Source organism: Gorilla gorilla, chromosome 8 (assembly GCF_029281585.2).
Source record: "Gorilla gorilla gorilla isolate KB3781 chromosome 8, NHGRI_mGorGor1-v2.1_pri, whole genome shotgun sequence".
NCBI classification, from domain to species: Eukaryota; Metazoa; Chordata; class Mammalia; order Primates; family Hominidae; genus Gorilla; species Gorilla gorilla.
In genome coordinates, this window is record NC_073232.2 from 107,853,580 (window position 1) to 107,876,499 (window position 22,920).

The following is a 22,920-nucleotide window of genomic DNA, read 5'->3' on the forward strand; positions in this document are numbered from 1 at the left end:
GAATGCCCATTTGGTTCTTTTTTTATAGATTCGAATGCTCTGTAGAAATTCTTTATTTTTCATCTATTGTACTATTTTCTCTATTTACCATGTTTATAATACTTATTATAAAGTCCTCGTCTGCTAACTCAAATATCAGAATCATTTGTGGGTCTGCTTCTATTGCCTGCTCTTTCTCTACTTTTATTTTTTTTTTACTGAGGCAGGTTCTTGCTCTGTTGCCCAGGCTGGCGTATGGTGGTGCAATCATGGGTCACTGCAACCTTGACCTCCTGGGGTTAAACAATCCTCCCTCCTCAACCTCCCAAGTAGCTGGGACTACAGGTATTGTGACTAAGCCCAGGTAATTTTGTTTGTTTGTTTGTTTGTTTGTTTGAGACGGAGTCTGGCTCTGTCGCCCCAGGCTGAAGTGCAGTGGCACAGTCTTGGTTCACTGCAAGCTCCACCTCCTGGGTTCATGCCATTCTCCTGCCTCAGCCTCCTGAGTAGCTGGGACTACAGGCTCCCACCACCACGCCTGGATAATTTTTTTTGTATTTTTAGTAGAGACAGGGGTTTCACTGTGTTAGCCAGGATGGTCTCGATCTCCTGACCTCATGATCCAACCGCCTTGGCCTCCCAAAGTGCTGGGATTACAGGCGTGAGCCACCGTGCCCGGCCACCCAGGTAATTTTTTAACTTCTTTTTTTTTTTTGAGACAGAATCTCGCTCTATCACCCAGGCTGGTGTGCAGTGGTGCGATCTTTACTCACTGCAACCTCTGCCTCCCAGATTCAAGTGATTTTCCCACCTCAGCCTCCCAAGTAGCTGGGACTACAGGCATGTGCCACCACACCTGGCTAATTTTTCTATTTTTAGTAGAGATGGGATTTTGCCATGTTGCCCAGGCTGGTCTCAAACTCCCGAGCTCAAGTGATTCACCCACCTCAGCCTCCCAAAGTGCTGGGATTACAGGCATGAGCCACTGCACCCAGCCTGCTTTTTTCCTTTTTCTCTTTTTTTTTTTTGAGACAGAGTCTCACTCTTGTCACCCAGGCTGGAGTGCAATGGTGCGATTTTGGCTCACTGCAACTTCCGTCTCCCGGGTTCAAGCGATTCTCCTGCCTCAGCCTCCTGAGTAGCTGGGATGACAGGTGTCCACCCCCACGCCTGGCTAATTTTTGTATTTTTAGTAGAGACGGGGTTTCGCCATGTTGGCCAGGCTGGTCTCAAACTCTTGACCTCAGGTGATCCACCCACCTCGGCCTCCCAAAGTGCTGGGATTACAGGCATGAGCCACCGCGCCCGGCCCCTGCTTATTTTCCTTATCAGTCACATTTTCCTGCTCTTTGCATGCCTTATAATTATATAAAAGAAAACAGAGGCAAAAGATGACATTATTTTCCTCCAGTGATGAATCTCTTTTTCTTCTGTTAGCAGATGGGGTGAGGGACTGATCACCTTAACCTAGTCAAGAATTCAGCTGGGTTGAGGCTGGGTTGCAGTCTTGGTTAGTCCCAGTCCACCTCTGCGTCATCACTATTCCTTGGATGGAGCCCACTCAAGCTTTTCATTGGCATGTCTCTGTCTTCTCATCCCTGAAAGCCTATGGAAAATTCAGCTCTGTTCTTAGGAGCTCCAGCTTAGCTCTAGATTCTAACATTACACCAGATAACATTGATCATCAAAAACTCTACCAGCTTCTCTTTGCCCCAGTAGAGACCCTATGCCTGGGTCAAGTCCTATCCTTGGCCTGTGCACAGATTTGGCAAATACCCCCTGGGAAGAAAATGGTCAGAGACAATCAGCACATTTAGAAAGGGCTCTTTCCGGCCGGGCGCAGTGGCTCATGCCTGTAGTCCCAGCACTTTGGGAGGCCAAGGCGGGCAGATCACCTGAGGTCAGGAGTTTGAGACCAGCCTGACCAACATGGTGAAACCCTGTCTCTAATAAAAATACAAAATTAGCTGGGTGTGGTGGCACATGCCTGCAATACCAACTACTCGGGAGGCTGAGACAGAAGAATCACTTGAACCCAGGAGGCAGAGGTTGCGGTGAGCCTAGATCGTGCCATTACACTCCAGCCTGGGCAACAAGAGTGAAACTCCGTCTCAAAAAAAAAAAAAAAAAAAAAAAAGGAAAGGGCTCTTTCCTCTCCACAATTTCAGTTCATTAGTCCTCATTGATGGCACAACTCTGCAGTGTCTTAAAAAGGTGATTTCTGTAACTTACTCTGTTTTTTCTAGTTGCTTCAGCAGGAGTGTTGGATTGTTCCTACATATACATCCTATCCAGAAGAGGAAGCCCTCTGAAATCCTTTCAACGTTTAACCATGGTGAGGTCATCCAGGTATATACGGCTGAATCAACCCAGAGCATACCATGGCCCCTGCTCCACACCTCTACTACAGTGAGGACAGGTGGCCCAAGCAGACTAAAGTCTTTTTGCAGTGAAACTGGGGACCATGAGCCTTTTTATTTTTACAGTGGGTGGAAAGTCTGACAAAGCTGTGAGAATAAGTCTGGAAGCTTCCAATGGCTATGCCCCATGCTCATGGAAGAGGCCAGTCTCCAGCAGGAGGAAATGAAGCCCTTCCACGGAAAGGAGAGGCATTGGGAGCACCCAGGGGATGTTGGAGTCCCTGATTCCAGTCACTTGCTCCTGCTGTGGTTTGGTTACCTGAGCCACATACTTCCCTTTTCTTCCTAAGCTAGTTCCAGTTTATTTTTTTAAAAATTTATTTGTGTATATTTATGGGGTACATGAGAAAATCTGTTATATGTATATAATACATAGTGATCAAGAAGCGGCATTCGGGGTGTCTGTCATGTGAGTACAACACATTTTTGTTAAGTTTAGTCATCCTACTCTGCTGTGGAATATTGAATTTATTCCTTTTATTTTACTGTATATTTGTATGTTTTAACACTTCTCTTTATCCGCCTGCCCCCCACCACTGTCCCTTCCATCTCTATTATCTGTTTTTCCATTCTTTAGCTCCATGTGGTCAATTTTTTTAGCTCCTACATATAAGTGAGAACATGCAATATTTGTCTTTCTGTGCCTGGCTTTTTCCACTTAAGAGAATAACCTCCAGGCCTTGTGGCTCTCTGAGCAGCACCATGGTGGTTGGCAAGAACAAGCACCTTACAAAAGGCAGCAAAAAGGGAGCCAAGAAGAAAGTGATGGATCCATTTTCTAAGAAAGATTGGTATAATGTGAAAGCAGCTGCTACGTTCAATATAAGAAATATTGGAAAGACACTAGTCACCAGGACCCAAGGAACCAAAATTGCATCCGATGGCCTCGAGGGTCGTGTGTTTGAAGTGAGTCTTGTTGATTTGCAGAATGATTAAGTTGCATTTAGAAAATTCAAGCTGATTACTGAAGATGTTCAGGGCAAAAACTGCCTGACTAACTTCCATGGCATGGATCTTATTCGTGACAAAATGTGTTCCATGGTCAAAAAATGGCAGACAATGATTGAAGCTCACGTTGATGTTAAGACTACTCATGGTTACTTGCTTTGTCTGTTCTGTATTGGTTTTACTAAAAAAAGCAACAATCAGATACGGAAGACCTCTTATGCTCAGCACCAACAGATCCGCCAAATCCAGAAGATGATGGAAATCATGACCCAAGAGGTGCAGACAAATGACTTGAAAGAAGTGGTCAATAAATTGATTCTAGACAGCATTGGAAAACACATAGAAAAGGCTTGCCAATCTATTTACCCTCTCCACGGTGTCTTTGTTAGAAAAGTAAAAATGCTGAAGAAGCTCAAGTTTGAATTGGGAAAACTCATGGAGCTTCATGGTGAAGGCAGTAGTTCTGAAAAAGCCACTGGGGACAAGACAGGTGCTAAAGTCGAATGAGCTGATGGATATGAATGACCAGTCCAAGAATCTGTTTAAAGTTCAGACTTATAATAGTGGCAAATAAAAAGTCCTATTTGTGATGAAAAAAAATAATGATAATCTCCAGTTCCATCCATGTTGCTGCAAATGACATGATTGCATTCGTTTTATGGCTAAACAGTATTCCATTGCGTATATATACCACATGTTCTTTATTCTACCATCTATGGACACTTAGATTGATTCCATATCTTAGCTATTGTCCATAGTGCTGCAATAAACATGCAAGTTTGCAGATATCCTTTTGATATATTGATTTCTTTTCCTTTGGGTAGATGCCCATTAGTAGGATTGCTGAATCAAATGGTAATTCTACTTTTAGTTTTTTTAAGAAATCTCTGGCCAAGCACAGTGGCTCATGCCTGTAATTCCAGCATTTTGGGAGGCCAAGGCAGGTGGATCACATGAGATCAGGAGTTCGGGACTCACCTCGCCAACATGGTGAAAACCCGTCTCTAATAAAAATACAAAAATTAACCAGGCATGATGGCGGGTGCCTGTAATCCAAGCTACTCAGGAGGCTGAGGCAGGACAGTCACTTGAACCCGGGAGGCAGAGGTTGCAATGAGTTGAGATTGCACCACTGTACTCCAGCCTGGGCAACAGAGTGAGACTCCGTCTCCAAAAAAAAAAAAAAAAGAAATCTCCATACTGTTTTCCATAGTGGTTGTACTAGTTTACATTCCCACCAACAGTGTAAAAGAGTTCCCCTTTTTCCATATCCTCACCAAGATGCTATTTTTTTATCTTTTTAATAAAAGCCATTCTGATTGGAGTAAGATCTCATTGTGGTTTTGATTTTTATTTCTCTAATGATTAGTGATGGTGAACATTTTTCATATACCTGTTGGCCATTTACATGTCTTCTTTTAAGAAATGTCTATTTATGTCCTTTGCCCACTTTTTAATGGGATTATTTGTTTTTTCCTTTTTGAGATTTTTGAGTTCCTTTTATATTCTGGATATTAGTCCCTTGTTGAATTAATAGTTTGCAAATATTTTCTCCCTTTCAACAAGTTGTCCCTTCATTCTGTTGATTGAAACAATCAACTGCTGTTCAGAAGATTTTTAGTTTACTATAGTTCCGTTTGTCTATTTTTGTTTTTGTTGCCTATGCTTTTGAGGTCTTAGTCATAATTCTTTGCCTGGGCCAATGTCCAAGAGAGTTTTTCTTAGTATTTTTATAGTTTTAGATCTTATGTTTCAGTCTTTAATCCATTTTGAATTTACTTTCACATATGGTGAGAGAGAAGGATCCAGTTTCATTCTTCTACATGTGGCTATCCAATTTTCCCAGCACCCTTTATGGAAGAGGGTGTCCTTTCCCCAGTGTAAGCTCTTGGCACCTTTGTTGAAGATCAGTTGACTGTGTTCTCTAGTCTGTTCCATTGATCTATGTGTCTATTTTTATACCAATACCATGCTGTTTTGGTTACTATAGCCTTGTAATATATTTTGAAGTCCTGTAACATGATGCCTCTAGCTCCAGTTTCTTGAGAGGCTGGACCATCTCTATTTTCTTTGCCCTTGGGCTTTATAAGACACCCCTATGTCTATATAATACATTATCCTTTTCTTCTTAGGCAGGGCAGAGGTGGTTTATGTTACCTGTAATTCAACGAGTCTTAACTAAGACTACTTCTTTAATGGTGGGGCAGGTTTAGAAGGGTCCGGTGAAATGTGTCTCCCTCATTGCACAGAAGGAAGAGAAAGAGGATGAATGGTGATATTTCTGAGACCACAACTTTGGATCACGAATCCTCAGGCCAAGGAGAAACTGATGCCTCTAGATTCTGATCACTCTACTCCACCATGGGAAGAAATTCAGATATGCCTAAGAAGTTGTCTGAATCTGCCGTCCAAAGCCAACCCGTCTTACCTTAATCTTTGATTAAAGTAAACTGCATTCCCACCCCCAGACAATATTAAAAAATGGGGGGAATGGAAACAGGTGAGATTCCTGTGTTCGTACATTTCACTTACTCCTGGGGCTCCCGAGTTGCAGATGAGCCTGAAGTTTACACCAGAGAATAAATAAGATAGCTGTTTGGACATCACACACCACTTTGCCAGTTTCCGTTCTCTTGAATTATTTACCATCTAATTGTCTGCATTGAAACAGAATCTGGAAACACAGAGTCAGAGTTGTAGCCCTATTTGCAAGTTACAGAAAGAAAACTAGAGTTCAGTGAAGTACCTGAGGCAGAAGCACTTCATGAGTTTCTGAAGTTCTCTTACCTTGGGAGGGCTGTGAATGCAGGGGGTGAAACCAGCACAGCAGCAAAGAGAAAGACAGCCTCAGGCTGGAAGGGACCTTAGAAGTCACTAGTCCAGTCTCCCATTTGAGGTCACTCTCTCCCTCCAGTGTAGCGGTCTGGCGTCTAGTCTGTACTTTCCCCTCAACTGGCTATGTCACCTGAACCTTGATTTCTTCATCTGTAAAGGATAGAATACAAAGAAGGATGGAATGGAAAATAAACCTGTCTATAAATTTAAAAAATTATTATCACAAATTTTATTTTCACCATTGTACCAATAATTTCTTCTTTCTTTTCCTTTTCTTTCTTTCTCTTTCTTTCTTTCTTCTTTTTCTTTCTTGACTCTCTCTCTCCTTCCTTCCTTCTGTCCGTCCTTCCTTCCTTCCTTCCTCTCTCTCTTTTTTTCTTTCTTTTTTTTTTTTTTCAAGACAAGGTCTCACTCTGTGGCCCAAGCTGGAGTGCAGTGGCACGATCTTGGCCCACTGCAGTCTCAAACTCCTGAGCTCAAGCAATCCTTCCACCTCAGCCTCCCTAGTAGCTAGTAGCTAGGATCATGGATGTGCACCACCATGCTTGGCTACTTTTTTTTTTTTTTTTTTGAGACAGAGTCTTGCTCTTTCGCCCAGGCTGGGGTGCAGTGGCACGATCTCAGCTCACTGCAACCTCCGCCTCACAGGTTCAAGCAATTCTCCTGCCTCAGCCTCTCGAGTAGCTGGGACTACAGGTGTATGCCACCATGCCCGGCTAATTTTTGTATTTTTTTAGGAGAGACTGGGTTTCACCATGTTGGCCAGGCTGGTCTCAAATTCCTGACCTTGTGATCCACCCGCTTCAGTCTCCCAAAGTGCTGGGATTATAGGCATGAGCCACCGCGCCCGGCCCATCCTCAGCTACTTTTTGTATTATTTTTCTTTTTGTAGAGACAGGGTCTCACCATATTGCCCAGGCTAGTCTCAAACTCCTGGGCTCAAGCAATCCTCTGCCTAGGCTTCCCAGTGCTGGGATTACAGGTGTGAGCCACCATGCCTGGTCTGCACCAATAATTTCCCATAGAAAGAAATATTAATAGCTATGAAAATTTTAAAATAAAGTAGAAAACTTAGAAAAGTATAATGACAAATAAAACTCACTTGTCTCACTGCTCAGTAGAAATCACTCATTAGCCGAGCATGGTGGTGTGTGCCTGTAGTTCCAGCTACTCATGAGGCTGAGGCAGGAGAGTCACTTGAACCCGGGAGGCAGAGGTTGTGGTGAGCCGAGATCGCGCCGCTACACTCCAGCCTGGAAAACAGAGCGAGAGTCTCTCTCTCTCTCTCTCTCTCTATCTATATATATACATATCTTTTTTTTTTTTTTGAGATAGGGTCTCACTCTGTCACCCAGGCTGAAGTGCAATGGCTTGATTATTGCTCACTGCAGCTTCGACCTCCTGGGCTCAGGAGACCCTCCCGCCTCAGCCTCCTAAGTAGCCGGGACTACAGATACACATAACATGCCTGGCTAAGTAAAAAAACAATTTTGTAGACATAGGGTCTTGATATGTTGCCTAGGTTTCTCTTGAACCCCTGTCCTCAAGTGATACTCCAGCCTCAGCTTCCCAAAGTGCTGTGATTACAGTTGTGAGCCACTGTGCCCAGCGCACAATATTATTTGATACATTGTCTTCCAGTCTTTTTCTAACTAAATATATATAATTGAGAAATTTTAATTATACTGTTTTATAGCTTAGTTTTTTCCTATTCAATATTTTCTAGTGCGTCTCTTCTCCACGTCAGTAAATATTCTTCAAAAACAAGAATTTTGGCTGGGTGCGGTGGCTCACGCCTGTAATCCCAGCACTTTGGGAATCTGAGGTAGGCCGATCATGAGGCTGGGAGCTCAAGACCAACCTGGCCAACATAGAGAAACCCCGTCTCTACTAAAAACACAAAAATTAGCTGAGCATGGTGGCGCGCACCTGTAGTCCCAGCTACTCAGGAGGCTGAGCCAGAGGAGTCGCTTGAACCCGGGAGGCAGATGTTGCAGTGAGTCGAGATCGTGATACTGCACTCCAGCCTGGGCAAGAGAGCGAGACTCAGTCTCAAAAAAAATAAAAAATATTAAAAATTAGATACAGGGTCTCACTATATTGCCTAGACTGGTCTCAGACTCCTGGGCTCAAGTGATCCTCCTGCCTTGGCCTCCCAAGATGCTGGAATTACAGGCATGAGCCACCACTCCTGGCCAAGTTATGAATTTACTAGTTAGGGTCAATTTACACCACCAATTTCAATGGAAATCAGTATGATTTTTGATATTTGCAAAGAAAATGGTCCACTTCTTACAAGTAGACTTCGGGATGAAAAATGAAGATGAGGCAGACACATCTACAGTGAGGAAAAAGATGATGCCTCCTTTTTCCTCATAGGCAACTGGGGGGAGGGGAAAGGAGGTAAGTAAAGGCATGTGGGGGAAGTCAGAGAAGCATCCACACCTGCTCATTATATCAAGTGTCTAGAGACTCTCTAAATAATTCAGGCACAGTCGGCTCCCTCCAGGGGCAGGTGTTGAGGAGAGTTTCCAGACAAGCAGCTCCTCTTGCAAAACTGGGGCAGACTGAGGATCTGATTACGTGAAAAGGGGTCCAGTTAGTAGCTATGGCAACCTCCTTCTTCAGCCTTACAACTTGCCTTTGGGATAAGGTACAAGAAGCTTCTGGGAAAACACTACTGCTATGCCCCCTGTGGTGGTGAAGAGTTTTGAAGCTCTGTTGTCTTGGGTTCAAATCCAGGTTCCTCCACTACAGTGTGATCTTGGGGAATTTACTGATCTTTAGGTTCTATACCTGTAAAATAGGGGTAACAATTCCCCTACTCAGATTATTGTGTCATCATGCATAATTCATCTAGCCCCCTTACTATGATGCTTAGTACATGGTGCTTAGTACATAGTAGATCTGTCCTAAGAATGTCCTCACTTTATGTCCTAGGAATTGATGCTTGGACTTTAAATAAAAGAGAAACGTAGGGCCTGGTGCGGTGGCATGCACTTGTAATCCTAACTATTCAGGAGCTGAGACAGAAGGATTGCTTGAGTCCAGGAGTTGAGTTTGAGACCAGTCTGGGTGACAGTGAGACCCCTGTCTCAAAGGGGGAAAAAAAAGCAATGTTGAAAACTAAGAGAAAGCCATTCCTTAGAATCGTAAACAGTAACAGCCAATAGTTATTAAAGGTTAACCATATGCTGAATACTGTGCTGAGTGCTTTACATTTACTCTCGCAAAACCATTTATGGATACGTATTATCAAAATTCAGAGAAGTTAAGACACTTTCCCCAGGTCAAACAACTAGTAGGTGTTAGAATCAAGGTCCAAACCCTATTCTGCCTCTAAACTGAAAAGGCCTGTGCTCTTACCCTGTAGGTAAGAGGATCTCTGGAAGTTATTTTACTGATCCAGCACTTCATTTCCAGGAGAGCAGCCTGAGGATCGGGAGGGGATAATTTGCTGGGCATTGAGGAAGAGCAGGCCGACTTCCTTAGGTCCATGGGACCCGACTGCCCTCTAGCGTTAGAGGAATCCTGGGGCCAGATGGAATAAAGAGCAAGTTGGTTTTCTTAGGTTATGGTGAATCCTCCTGCCTTCAGCATGGGATCATATCTGTCTAGTTTGGTGTTTTCCTATTGGCCAAAGGGTTTCTCCTAGGGATTAGGGTAAAATAGGCTGTAAAGGGCGGGACTTAAGGATAAGAATTACCTGAGTTTAGAGCAGCAATTCTCAGACAGATCAACGTTTGGACCATCAGGTGGAGGGAATGTCTCTTATCCCCAGCATCTGGCACGTAGTGGGTGCTCACTGGATACTGAATGAGGCTTTAAAATCTCATTCTCACTAATAGCAGAGTTCTTTAAAATAGCAGAGATCTGCAAACTTAAATGAGGTGCCCTTAAGGTAGTTATGAAGTTATTCATCGATTTTTGCCAGAAGTGCTAGTGGAAAAGACATTGTAACATTTAACTCAATTCTACTACAGGAGACTCCACAGGACACTTTCATAAGGAAGAGAGAACAATGACACTCTTCAGTGGTTTAGAAATAAGTTGGGGTCAGGGACGACTTGATTGTCTTAGACTGCCAGCCTCATACCAGTGTCCCTAATGGTCCATGGATCTCAGAGAAAGCCCCCTCCATCTCTATAGCTCTGCCCAAGTAGCCTGTTTCAAAGCTACTCAGGAGCATCTGTGTGCATTGCACTTTGCTGGGCTCAGTGGGGGATACAAAGACAGATATGCCAGATGTGGCTAATTGTGGCCAACATGGATGGTGCTTCTTCCATGAGCTAGGTGTCCAGTCCATTATCTGATTATTTACTGACAGGAATCTTCAAAGTAAGTATTAACTGTCTACTTTTTTCCAAATAGGGAAATTGAGGCTCATTGCAGCAAAAAAAAAATCCTGCAAATTCCCACAATTTATAGATGGGAGTGCAAGTCATATGACTCCCAAATCCATACTCTTTCCACTATGCCACTCGGCAATTCTTTGAAATATTAGGAATCCTTTTCTAAAATGCAGGTATCTCCAAGACAATTATTCCTGTTTTTGTCTGCTTGGGCTGCCATAACAAAATATCATAGACTAGGTGGATCAAACAACAGAAATTTATTTTTCAGTCTGGAGATTGGGAAGTCCAAGATCAAGGTGCTGGCCAGTTCGGTTCCTGGTGAGGGCCCTGCTTCCTAGCTTGCAGGAGACTGTTTTGTCTTCTCACTGTGTCCTCACATGAAGGGCAGGAGGTCAATGTCTCTAGAGTCTCTTATTTTACTTTTTACTCAACAGTTTGTTGAGAGACGTGGCATCTCTTACGAAAGCACCAATCCCACCATGAGGGCCCCATCCCTCACGACCTCATCTAACCCTAATTACCTCCCAAAGGCCCCGTCTCCAAACACCATCACATTGACGGGTAGGGCTTCAACGAAGGAATTTGGGAAGGGCACAAACATTTAGTCCATAACAACCCCCAACAAGCCATCAGTTTAAAAATAGATGGCTTTTCCTATACTTTGTTTCTTACATTTAGCTTTCTCTAGCCTCATTTCCTACTGACCCTTAGTCTGTAGCCTCTGCCTAGGGCAAGTCTACAACTCACTTTTTTTTTTTTTTTGAGACGGAGTTTCACTCTTGTCACCCAGGCTGGACTGCAATGGCACGATCTCATCTCACTGCAACCCCCATCTCCCAGTTCAAGAGATTCTCCTGCCTCAGCCTCCCGAGTAGCTGGGATTACAGGTGCCTGCCACCAAGCTTGGCTAATTTTTGTGTTTTTAGTAGAGACAAGGTTTCACCATGTTGGCCAGGCTGGTCTTGAACTGCTGACCTCAGGTGATCCATCCGCCTTGGTCTCCCAAAGTGCTGGGATTACAGGCATGAGCCACTGCACCGGCCTACAACTCACTCTTTCCTCTCCAAAACTGCCTGGGAATTTTGTCTTTTCTCCACCTCTTATAGAGCACTTCAGCTTTCCCATATAAACCCGCATTACAAAACTCATCAATGAGTTCAAGGGAACAAAAGAGCCTTCCAAGAAAATCTCTTTGGAAAGTCACTAGGGGTAACTGTACCTAACATCGCTACCCCCTAATGTAGTAGCTTACCCGATTTTTATCTTCTCCTCTTCCTCACAAAGAGGATCTTGATTTTTGTTTGAGCAGGAATGTACCCAGCTGTAAAACTCTACTTCCCAGTCCTCGCAGCTATAGTTGCTCATGTGGCCACAATAAACAGTTCCTCCTGATGAGATGTAAGGGAAGTCACTGACTGGGGCTTCCAGGAGAGCTCTTTAAATGTGGGTGTGTTGGGCGAACTCAGCTGTGCATGCCTCTTTCCCCTGCCCTTCTTCCTGACTGGGACATAGATGGAACACAGGTGTGGAGATGGAACAGCCATCACGGTGCAAGGGAAGCTGCGGAGTTAAGAATGTCAGGGCTGAAAGTTGGAAAGAGTCTGGGTTCCTAATGGCCTCACAGAGTTGCCCTGTTGTCTTGAGCTACTTCTGGACTTCTCATTATGGAAGAAAAACAAAACTCTCAGGTTACTTACAGTAGTGGTAATGCTGAGATAAATCATATAAGGGGCTAAAATTTCCAATTCTTTGCCCCACCCTCAGAAATTTTGGCTCAGCAGGTCTGGGTGCGGGAATCTAGTTTTAGCTAGGCCCTGTGGTCATTCTGTTACAATGATCCTTGAACCACAGTTTGAAGTAGTCTGAGGCCCACATATACAGCAAATAGCAGAGGGGTGTGTGTGTGTGTGTGTGTGTGTGTGTGTGTGTGTGTGTGTGTGTGTGTGTGTGTGTGTGAAGAGCGGGTCAGTGATGTTGGGTTTTGCTTTCAATGCCTACCAAAGACTTGGCCAGCTGTGGATGTCAGATATAAAAAACACCTTGTTCAGCTAATTTGCAATTTAGTGATGAAGAGCTTCCCACACCTCCATCTAACTAGAAAGCTTATCCAAGCTCCCATTTCATGAGTGTGGAAACTGAGGCAAAAATGTTGAAGTAGTTACCCAAGGTCACAATGCCAGTCAGTGACAGAGCTGGAAAAAAAATTCTGGAGTCCCAGTTCAGTGCTCCCTCCATTACACTGGGCTGCAAAGAGCACCATGAAACTTTAGTGTCTGCTCACCTCTCCCTCCCATTTCCTCTGTCAGGCAGTGCAGTGGGACATTGTGGCTACCTCTCTGGCCACCATCCCAGCCCTCTTTTATTCTCCAGCAGCCCTACTGTTTAGGTGAATGAATCCTGCTCTCAGCTCCATGAATCAATTAGGATAATCTTCTTCCCCTATCCCATTTTCCTCCTCCCTTACCAATAGAACCCTTACTTTCTTGGAGCTGCAATGTGCCCAAATAAAAAAGCTACACCTCCCAGATCCCTTTTAGAGAGGGTAGGCCATGAGCTAGTTTTGGTCAAGCCACTGGGCAGGGGGGTCTTCCTGGAATGTCACTTAGAAGGGGCAGCTGGCAGACACTCTTCTGCCTATGGTTTTTCCTTCTTCCTGCTGGCTGGAATGCAGTCCTGATGGTTGGAATGCCACTAACATGTGGACAACAGCCTTACCCTAGGACAGAAGAGCATAAATCAAAAGCAGCCCCAGTGCCTGATGGCCTTCATGGAGGCATTAAGTCAGCCTTGAAGTTGCCTACCTCCAGAGCTCTTTTTACATGAGAGAAAAAGGAATGATCAAGTTCAAGCCCCAATTCTTTGAAGTTTCTGTGGCATGCAGTTCAACTCAATGTGTGCATTTATAGCAATGATTGATGCAGGCCAGTTTAATGAGTGAAGCTTGGGGTTTCTGTCTGATGATGATAGTGGTCTTTCTCAGGGCCCAGATGCAGGCCTGCCTTCTCAGTGGTCTTCCCCAAGGGCCCCAGCTCTCTTGGGCTGCCTTCTATTTAAGATTCCTGGGCATTTGTTGTCTGGTTGGGAGCTCATTGTGGTATTTGTGACAGTTTCAGGCAGGACTGTTTATAGCCTTTTCAGGCAAGCTATGCCAGAACTCCTCATCCAGAGGGCAGGGCAGTCAGGGTGACTTGCCAGACCATGTAAGGGTCTGGAGGAGAGGCAGGTTGTGCAGCCAGCCTGGGAACATGTTCCACACGACACCATCATTCTTGTGCTGGTAAAACATCCTCAGAGGAAAAGCAGCAGCATCGTAAGCGAGTGCTTATTTCTTTAGGAGGCCCCCATGAAATGTTTCAACTGCAGACTGTCAGGCACCAGGGGCCCTAAGGACAGGAGCTAGAGATGGAGGGAGAGTGGGGAGGGTCCGAGCTGTCAGGTGATCCTGAGGCAACAGGACTGGCAGGGAGGAGCTGGGGGGATGCAGTGAACTAAGGATGTCAGCTGGGGCTATGTGCCACCGCGGGAGCTCGCTCAGGTCGGACCCCAGCAACTTCAGACTTTCACCGCACTTTTAGTCTTCAAGCTGTTGGGGCTTAATCTCCTGTTTTCCTTTCCTGTCTCCCCATCTGAGTCCCTCTGTGCGGTCTGCCTATGTTGCTTCCACCAACAAACACTGTTGAGGCAGATGTCTTGTCTCCCCAGACAGCTTCCTGAGAAGAGACCATGCCCGCAAGCAGGGCACGAGGGTCACAAGAGAGTAAAAGGAAGGCGGTAACAACAATTAAGGGAGAAAACTTCAATCATGCACAGGCTTTTCATAAAAAACTTTATTTCTCAGAAAAGGGGGAAGAATCCAAAGTATTAAAATAATCCTCTAATTTTTGTTTTGGAGGAAAAGGGTAGGACGACAAAATAATTCATACAAAAATTTCAGGCATCACTGCTGTAGATATTTCTCCGACTCAGTGGGGAACATCCTGAAACTTGCACCTCCTGCTGCAGCTTGGGTTCCAGCTGCATCACGGGGAACACAGCATCTCCTGGATGCAGGAAGCTGCAAGCATCTGGAATGCTTATTAATTTACCCCACAAATAAATACAAAAGGTCAATCTTCCCAGTGGAAACGATTCCATCGATTTTTGTGACTTTCTGATGAGAATGCTAAAAAGAAGAGTTGCCCCTTTTCTAAAATTCCAAATCTTTCCTTTTTGAAGATGACTACATGTGAAAGAAATAAAATGTGAAAAGATTTGTTAAGGATGACTGGCTCTAGTACCAACTAAATGCCAAGGGGGACTGTAAGTCACTGAGGTGATACAAAGCAGCCATGGGTTTTCCTCGCCTTTTTTATGGGGAAAATGCACCTTTCAATCCTAGAAGATAATTGGACTTGGCAAAGTCCCTATTGGTAGCAATTATTTTCTTACTTTAAAAAAAAAAGGGTGAGCTGGGAGCCAGACTGTGCACATCAGCCAAGATTGCTATTGCCAAACGGAGCCCAGAAGCATCCAGGTACACTTTCCAACAGGCAGACCCTACCAGGAACTGGGAGACAAGAGCGGGCTCTCTCCTGAGATAAGACAAGTGAAGACCTTTTGGAACATTCCCGGGTTTTCCTGGCTCTTTTCAGTTGGTGTTTCTCTGAGGAATAGGGAGGTTCTCATGAAGATATTTTAAACTTCCATGCTCTGAGAAATCTGAGACCACGTGGTCCTTCCCTCGCAGCAGCCACTTAGTAGTAAGCAGTCCCTCAAGTCCTACTGGTCCCCGGGCGTGGATTCTCGATGTACTGATTCCCACTTCAGCTCCTGTGAAAAAGCATGAATAAAAGATGTAGCTTTTCCCAGCCTCTGCCTTCCTGTCCATGCCCCAGACCCACCCTGCTGCTTTCCCCTTACTTGGTACCCTCTCTTCCTGCTAACTCCTCATCCATCCTCCCCAGGAGAGCTGAGTCACCCTGTTCCCATAAACATGTTCTTCGGTTACTACAAATCATGATACACTCCTTCTCGTGAAACAGTGTGTGGACTCCTCTTCTGTATTTTATCCCCAGTGCATTTTGACAATGCTATTAATACAAGTGCTGTCTCTTTTATCAGTTTAGCATCTGAATTGCATACCATATTTTGACATTTGGGCATGTTTTGAGGGGTACGACAATGTTTACCATGATGGTTTCACCTCCTCAAATACTCTTTAAATCTTAGAAAGAAAGGGACATGTTCTTGGTATCCCCTAGAAGTCTTAGCACAAGGGACTCATTAGACAGTTACTGAATACATCAAAGGGTTATTGTTCATTCCCTTTCCTCTTGCTCCCAGCTCAGACCTAGGGAACGTCAGGGGTTTTCCTGGGCCTGGCTTGGTGTTCTGCACTGTATACAGTGGAGGCAGGGTTCCCTCAATCATCACAACTTTACTGAGCATGTACTATGTACTAGGCACTGTGTTGAGCCCTGGGGATAAAGTGGTGAATAATAGATACAAGGCCCTGTTTTTGTGGAGCTGATATTATAGCAGGCGAGGCAGCCGAAGGACAGGTGAGTAAACAGTCTCCTGTGGTGCTCAAGTGCAGTGATGGGTGCTATGACAGAGGTTGTGTGGTGGAGCTGGGGACACGCTGGGTAGGATGGTCAGGGAAAGCCTCCCTAAGGAAGTGCCTTTTGGTTGGGACCTGAACAGTGAGAAGGAGCTGGCTGGAGAAAACCAGACAGAGGTGCTGCAGGCAGAGAGAAGAGCAAGTACGAGACACAGTAGGGGCGGGATGTGCTTGGGGTAGTGGTTGGCAAGGAGAGTGAAACCAGCAGGATTCAAATTCTGGTTCAATAGCATAGAGACCACATGACTTTGAACATACTACCTAACTTTATGTCTCATGCCTCGGTTTCTTCATCTGGAAAATGAGAATTCATTTTGTAGAATGAAGTGAGAGCATGCTTGCGACACATTTAGCACAGTGCTGGGAATGTAGTAAATGCTCAGTAAAATCTGTTACTGTCATTAATGCATTTCACAAGGAATTTAACTCAACCAGCTTTCACTCTGAGCTGGTGTTGGAAGGACAATGAAATGATCTTTTGTTCTTCCTTCATCCTGGATTTTCATTTGAATGCTGGGTGCCCCAGCCCTTAAAAATATGTTGCTATTTCTTTTTCAAGTACATGGAGAGTATAAAGATCAATGCAAGTGATGTGATAATTACATCAAAATCCCAACATAATACAAATGGGGAACTAAAAACAAAGAGTATCATGATTAAGAATAACTGAGTTAAATTCCCTTTCATAACCTTTTAACAATTTGGTGAGAATTATTTCTCCAGGCAGATCATCTACTCAAAAAGTTCAGAAGGATTAAAATGTATGTCTTTCTGTTTTGTTTTGTTATACAGATAGGGCCTCACTCTCTCCCAGGCTGGAGTACAATGGCATCATCTTAGCTCACTGCAGCCTCGAACTCCTGGGCTCAAGGGATCCTCTTGCCTCAGCCTCCTGAGTAACTGGGACTACAGGCTCACGCCACCACACCTGGATAATTTTTTCATCTCTGTAGAGAGGAGGTCTTGCTGCGTTGCCCAGGCTGGTCTCGAACTCCCCGACTCATGAGATCCTCCTGCTTCAGCCTCTCAAAGTGCCGGGATTACAGGTGTGAGCCACTGCCCGTGGCCTAAAATGTTTTGAGTGGTTGAAATAATTCTCAAATATTCAGAAAACATGTCATAAATGTATTATTGGAGGTTTTTTGTCTGTTTTTTTTTTTTGAGATGGAGTTTAGCTCTTGTTGCCCAGGCTAGAGTGCAATGGTGCGGTCTCAGCTCACTGCAACCTCTGCCTCCCAGGTTCAAGCGATTCTCCTGCCTCAGCCTCCCGAGTAGCTGGGATTACAGGCAAGTGCCACCATGCTCAGCTAATTTTGTATTCTTAGTAGAGATGGGGTTTCTCTATGTTGGTCACGCTGATCTCGAACTCCCGACCTCAGGTGATCTGCCCGCCTTGGCCTCCCAAAGTGCTGGAATTATAGGCGTGAGCCACTGCGCCCATTCTGGAGTTTTATATACTGGTACCCCTGAAAACGAGAGACTGTCCAAATAACCCCAACACGACAGAGGGCTCGAAATTTTATACCTAATGGAAAGGGACAGAAGTGCCCTTCTGAAGCTTTTTATTTCAAGGTCTGCTGTAGAAGGTAACCTTGTACTTCTGGCTGGCCTGTTTGTTTTGATGCTGGTACTTAGGCCCACGGCACCTTCTTTTGTCCTACCGTTGTGGGGTTTCCTATCTCCGAGGCAACCTGGCTGTGCCATTTTGACGAAATAAGTCTGTAAAAGGAGTGCTCTCAAGGGACACAGCATGTACCTCTGGCGCAGCCTGTGTAAAAAGGCAGGCTGTGGTTGCCCACGCTGTAGCGGGAGAACCCAGGCTTTGGACTTGCTCAAGTTTGGGTCTAAATGCCAGCTGTGGGACTTTGGGCAAGTTACTATACTTCTCTGAATCTCATTCTCCCTCTATGAAAAATGAATACAAGTACCTGCCTTCTTAGCATGTGAAATGCTTAGAAGGTAGGCCTTCCACCAACTCATGGGAGGTTTCATTAATTATTCTCCCTGATAATCCTACCTTGCCAGAAATCTGTCTCTTTTTTTTTTTTTTGAGATGGTGTCTCACTCTGTCCTCCAGGCTGGAGTGCAGTAGCGTAATCTCGGGCTCACCGCAACCTCTGCCTCCCGGGTTCAAGCAATTCTCCTGCCTCAGCCTCCTGAGTAGCTGGGATTACAGGCATGCACCACCACACCTGGCTAATTTTTTGTATTTTTAGTAGAGACAGGGTTTCACCATGTTGGCCACGCTGGTCTCGAACTCCTGACCTCAGGTGATCCACCCACCTCGGCCTCCCAAAGTGCTGGGATTACAGGCGTGAGCCACCGCACCCAGCCTGTTTCTCTCTTATCTTGACCAAGCATGTGACTGACAGTCAAGGCGAGGTGTCTTCCCCACCTCAACATACCCCTGGACCAAACAGTGCTTCACAAGGAACTTCTTTCTTCCCAACCAGAGTCTTTCTTACCCAGTCCAAAGCGGTAACCATCAGAAAAGCGAGTGCTGGCATTCCAGAACACACAGGCACTGTCTACGTGCTGCAGGAAGAACTCTGCTGTGTTTTCTGCAGGGTAAAGAAGGAGAAACCAAGTTAGGATGATACCCAGAGAACATCCCTGTTTCCAGCCATTGACTGGTGACAGATCAGGGCAGGGTCTGGGTCCCCACTGGGGCCTCTCCATGTGTTCTCACATATTAAATACTCAGGCTTGTGAAAAATCTCAACAGGAAGAAGACAAGTTAGCTTCATCAATCACAGTGTTGTGGAAAGACTGAGTTGGAATCCAGACCTCCCATGCAGGTGACCTGCCTAAACTTCCTACTTATGGGCTCCAGAGCCAGACTGCCTAGGCCTGAACTCCAGCTGTACACCTGCTAGCTTTGTGACCTTCTGCAGGTGTACAAAACTCTCTGTGTCTGGGTCAAAAGGGACTTACAACATGACCTAGCTGATAGGGTTGTAGAGAGGATGAAACACCTGGGGAGTACTCATCCTAGTGCCTAGCACACAGTGAGTGCTTGGTAAATGTTGGCTGTTAATACGGGTGGTACTGCTCTGGTGCCCTAATTAGCTGACTGTAAATTCCTCATTGGGGCCCTACTGGCATCCTCCACCATTGAGGCTCCAGTATCTGACACCCAGGAGTGTCCCTGCATACATATTTGTGGAATAAATGAATGAATGAATGAATGTGCAGAGTTGGTTCTGCCTTGGTTTCCTCAGCTGTAAAATGGGTTTATTTTAACTACCTTGTAAGATTTGCTGCACGCATTAAATGATAGTGCCTCTGACAGGGTTAGTCATCTTCGAAGCAGAGCTAATCATCCCTGCCCCTCCTCCTCCGGCTGTGACAAATAATAAAGTGATGTGAAAGCACTCATCAAAGTACCAAATGCAACCACTACTAAACATTACCATAAGCCTACTCAAATGATGTTTTTCTGCAGCCCAAGGGGGGCTAAGAGGAGCAGGATCAGAAAGCAGCAAAGGCAGACACTGTATGCGGGAAGCATCTGGACACTGACCGTCCTCTGTGACGATGACATCCGTGTGGGAGCTGCCATACTTGTGGATGTGGTCAATGGCATCCTGAACGTTGTCCACTACTTCAATGCATAATTCCAGGTCCCCATACTCAGTTCGGAGTGACTTCACTTCAGAGGGGCTGAAGGTCAGATAGGAGGCAAATTTGGGGCCTGCATGAATTTTTACCTGGAACAGAGGAAGTCCAGGGGCAACAACATAAAAACAACTGAAATAAGCAAGTTCTAGGATAGAACAGAAAGGTGAGCCTGTAAAACCACAGCCCAAAGTGGCTCCTGTAGCCTCGACAACTGAACTAGTCCTACTTTCCTCCCTCCAGCATGATCTGACTGGCCACTTGCCAGCAATGGGCCCTCAAGACAGTTGGAACAGGGATTGAAGCAGGAAGCCTTGAACGTTAAGGATGTGCAAGGTGGGCCGGGCGTGGTGGCTCACGCCTGTAATCCCAGCACTTTGGGAGGCTGAGACGGGTGGATAACTTGAGGTCAGGAGTTCGAAACCAACCTGGCCAACATGGTGAAACCCCGTCTTTATTAAAAAAATTAGCAGGGCATGGTGGCAGGTGCCTGTAATCTCAGCTACTTGGGAGGTTCAAGCAGGAGGAGAACTGCTTGAACCTGGAAGGCAGAGGTTGCAGTGAGCCAAGATTGTGCCACTGCACTCCAGCCTGGGGCACAGAGCAAGACTCCGTCTCAAAGAAAAAAAAAAGAATAAAAAAGAATGTGCAAGGCGTTTAGTGGGCTATCAACACAAGGGCTTGACTTCTGGCATTTTACTAAAATGAATACTTGACAATAAAGATCCCAGTTCCTGCATATGGTACCTAGGCACTAGACTCGTGTGGAAAAAGGGAGGTGCCACATAAACATTCCTACTCCCTGTACCCTAGCGAAGTCCCAGGTTTGCTTTAGAGGTAAGCAGTACTCGGTCAGGTGCTTTCAGCACCTCAAACTGTGGCTACTCGTTTGATTTCCAACTGTGTCAGTCTGGCCCCACCTCTAGGTTCAGCTCAGCCCCAGGCTCTGGCTCTAATCCTGCTGCTGGTTAGAGGAATTTAAGGATTCTGAGGCTGGTCACCGAGGATCCCAATCACAAGCTGGATCCCACTTAAACCTTGTTCTCTGAGACATCCCCAGGACAGGGTTCATGCCTTGATTCTTTGGGATCAAGCTTTTGCCTTGGCTCAAGTTATAAGTGGTGTCTGCCTTATCCTCATGATTCCCGAGGCCCTGCCATTGTTTCCTATCTGGGATCTCACTTCTTCCGTGTTCCTTGGGGACTGGAACCCCATCCCTGTGCAAGTCATCCTTCTAGCTTTACTTTCTGCCATCCAAAAGTGCTGTACGAAGTACACACACTGACTCATTTTGATTTGGAATTTCAAGGCCATCCTCATTTTAATGACTGAGGATACCACTGGTGTGTTCAAATTAGGTCTGGGGAGGGATTTAGTCCTGGCTAAAGGAGAGCTTTCCTCCTGTCTAATCCAGTTCACTGTGGTGCTTGGCAAACACAGGTGCCCAATCGACAGGCTTCCTTACCAAAGTAAAGTAAGGTCCCCGAACATGAATGACCATGTGATCTAACTTCCTTGTAATCCATGGAGTACAGTTTCATTTTTAAAACAATTCTTTCCAGTTCTCACTGGGACCATGCCACATTTATAAGCTAACTGGAGCCTTCCTTTCCAGTCAAAGGATGGAAGGGAAGAGACACATGTTCAGAGTCAAAGCAACCAAGGCCAACAAGCACCTTCTCTACTGCCATGCTGGTTTATATAATTCTGAAAGTGTACTATGACATCAGAAATTAAAGCTTAAAATGCATCCATGCAGAGAGTTTAACAGATTGCCCATTTTTGCCTTGAGGGCATCTATTATATTTTCTTGCAGGCATGAATTTAGGACACAGCACAACTTTATATTTGAAACTTACTGGCTTTTGGTTTGTTTACAACCTTAACAATATAGTAAAAACATAATCCAGGGAGACATTCTAAAAATTACTGAATCCCAAATATCACTGCATTAAGTACACTAATATTGGTAACCAAAGACACTGGGGGCAGGCAGTGAATGTACGTAAGTTTTTGGTTTGAAACGTTTCTGCACCATCTTTTCAAATCAAATCCAAAAAATAATATATGCTTGGGAACACCTCGACACGTGAATAAAAGGTTGCCAGAAACAGTTCAGTCAGCATAGTGCCATGTGGTCTGTCTTACCTTTGAACCCTCCTTAGCACACAACACATTCCACTTTGTAATAAAGCTATTTGTGTATTGGTTTGGTTCGACTACTAGAGGGCAGGGGTGTGTTTTACTCACACTTTACTTAGCATGGAACTTTGTACACAGAAGATATTAAAAAATATTGTTTCTTAAACTGCCTTATATGGTATGGCTGTGCCTGGTCTAATTCCACAGGCTTCTAAGACAGGAAGTAATGTACTAGTCCTATGGAGCTCTTACCTGTTCCACTCTCAGCATATCAATGATCTGGTCAAATAATGGTGTCCTGAGCAGATCCCGGTGGATTAACAAAGTCTCCAAAGCATTACAGGCAGCTGGATATTCACATTTAGAGTCTCTGACTGAAAGAAGATGAGCAAAGAATTGTTTCCATTGACACGATCCAGAGCTGCAGAGGATGTAATATTTCTCCCTTGTGAAAGAGAAGACCCCATCCAGCTCACCTAGCCTGGTGACCTTATCGACACTGGCCTCGGAATCCACATACATGTGACAGATCCCTTCACTGTGCCCCATCACTGGAATCCCCTTAGCAGCTTTCTGGATGTCTCTGACCAGCTGGGAAGAGCCACGTGGAATGATCAGATCTATCATTTTGTCTAGGCGGCAAAGATCTTCAACTTCTTCTCTGGTATTCACCTTTAGAAGGAAAGAAGAAAAAGATAAAGATGACATCTGACCACACAAAATATAAAAACAGCAGCTTCCCTTTTACAGATAAACATCTGTATACTCTGAGAACTAAGTGAGACACTGCGAAAACTTATTCTAAAAACAAAATTAAGTTCCCGATCATGGGAATCAAAAAGTTGTCCAGCAAATGCTTATCAAACACTATATATTCGGTGCTGTGCTCCACATCACATATCACGCAGGACACTGCATGCCATCAAAGAGCTCAGCATCAAGTAGGGAAGGCAGCACTAGGGTACTGCTAGCCATAATATAGGGCAGACAATTTTTAAAATGCCAGAAGCAGCACAAAGGGGTA

The 22,920-nt window shown here is 45.0% G+C and overlaps 2 protein-coding genes across 3 annotated transcripts in view; one reads left to right on the forward strand and one right to left on the reverse strand.

Annotated features, from left to right (window-relative positions):
* Positions 1-3,101: 3,101 nt before the first annotated feature.
* Positions 3,102-3,677, forward strand: LOC101130553 (small ribosomal subunit protein eS1-like). The gene has a single exon (XM_055352582.2). It carries the CDS (start codon positions 3,102-3,104, stop codon positions 3,333-3,335), a length of 234 nt encoding a protein of 77 aa, XP_055208557.1. The 3' UTR covers positions 3,336-3,677.
* Positions 3,678-14,346: 10,669 nt separating this feature from the next.
* The window catches only part of ALDH18A1 (aldehyde dehydrogenase 18 family member A1), a 51,034-nt gene continuing 42,460 nt past the window's right edge, over positions 14,347-22,920 (reverse strand). For both annotated transcript variants that reach the window (XM_019035200.4, XM_004049839.5), the window contains exons 14-18: positions 22,373-22,568; positions 22,149-22,270; positions 19,660-19,846; positions 18,602-18,697; positions 14,347-15,346 (exon numbers count right to left, since the gene is read on the reverse strand). In XM_019035200.4, the coding sequence (XP_018890745.3) occupies positions 15,165-15,346; positions 18,602-18,697; positions 19,660-19,846; positions 22,149-22,270; positions 22,373-22,568 (783 nt within the window). In that variant the 3' untranslated portion in view covers positions 14,347-15,164. The remainder of the gene's footprint in view (positions 15,347-18,601; positions 18,698-19,659; positions 19,847-22,148; positions 22,271-22,372; positions 22,569-22,920) is intronic.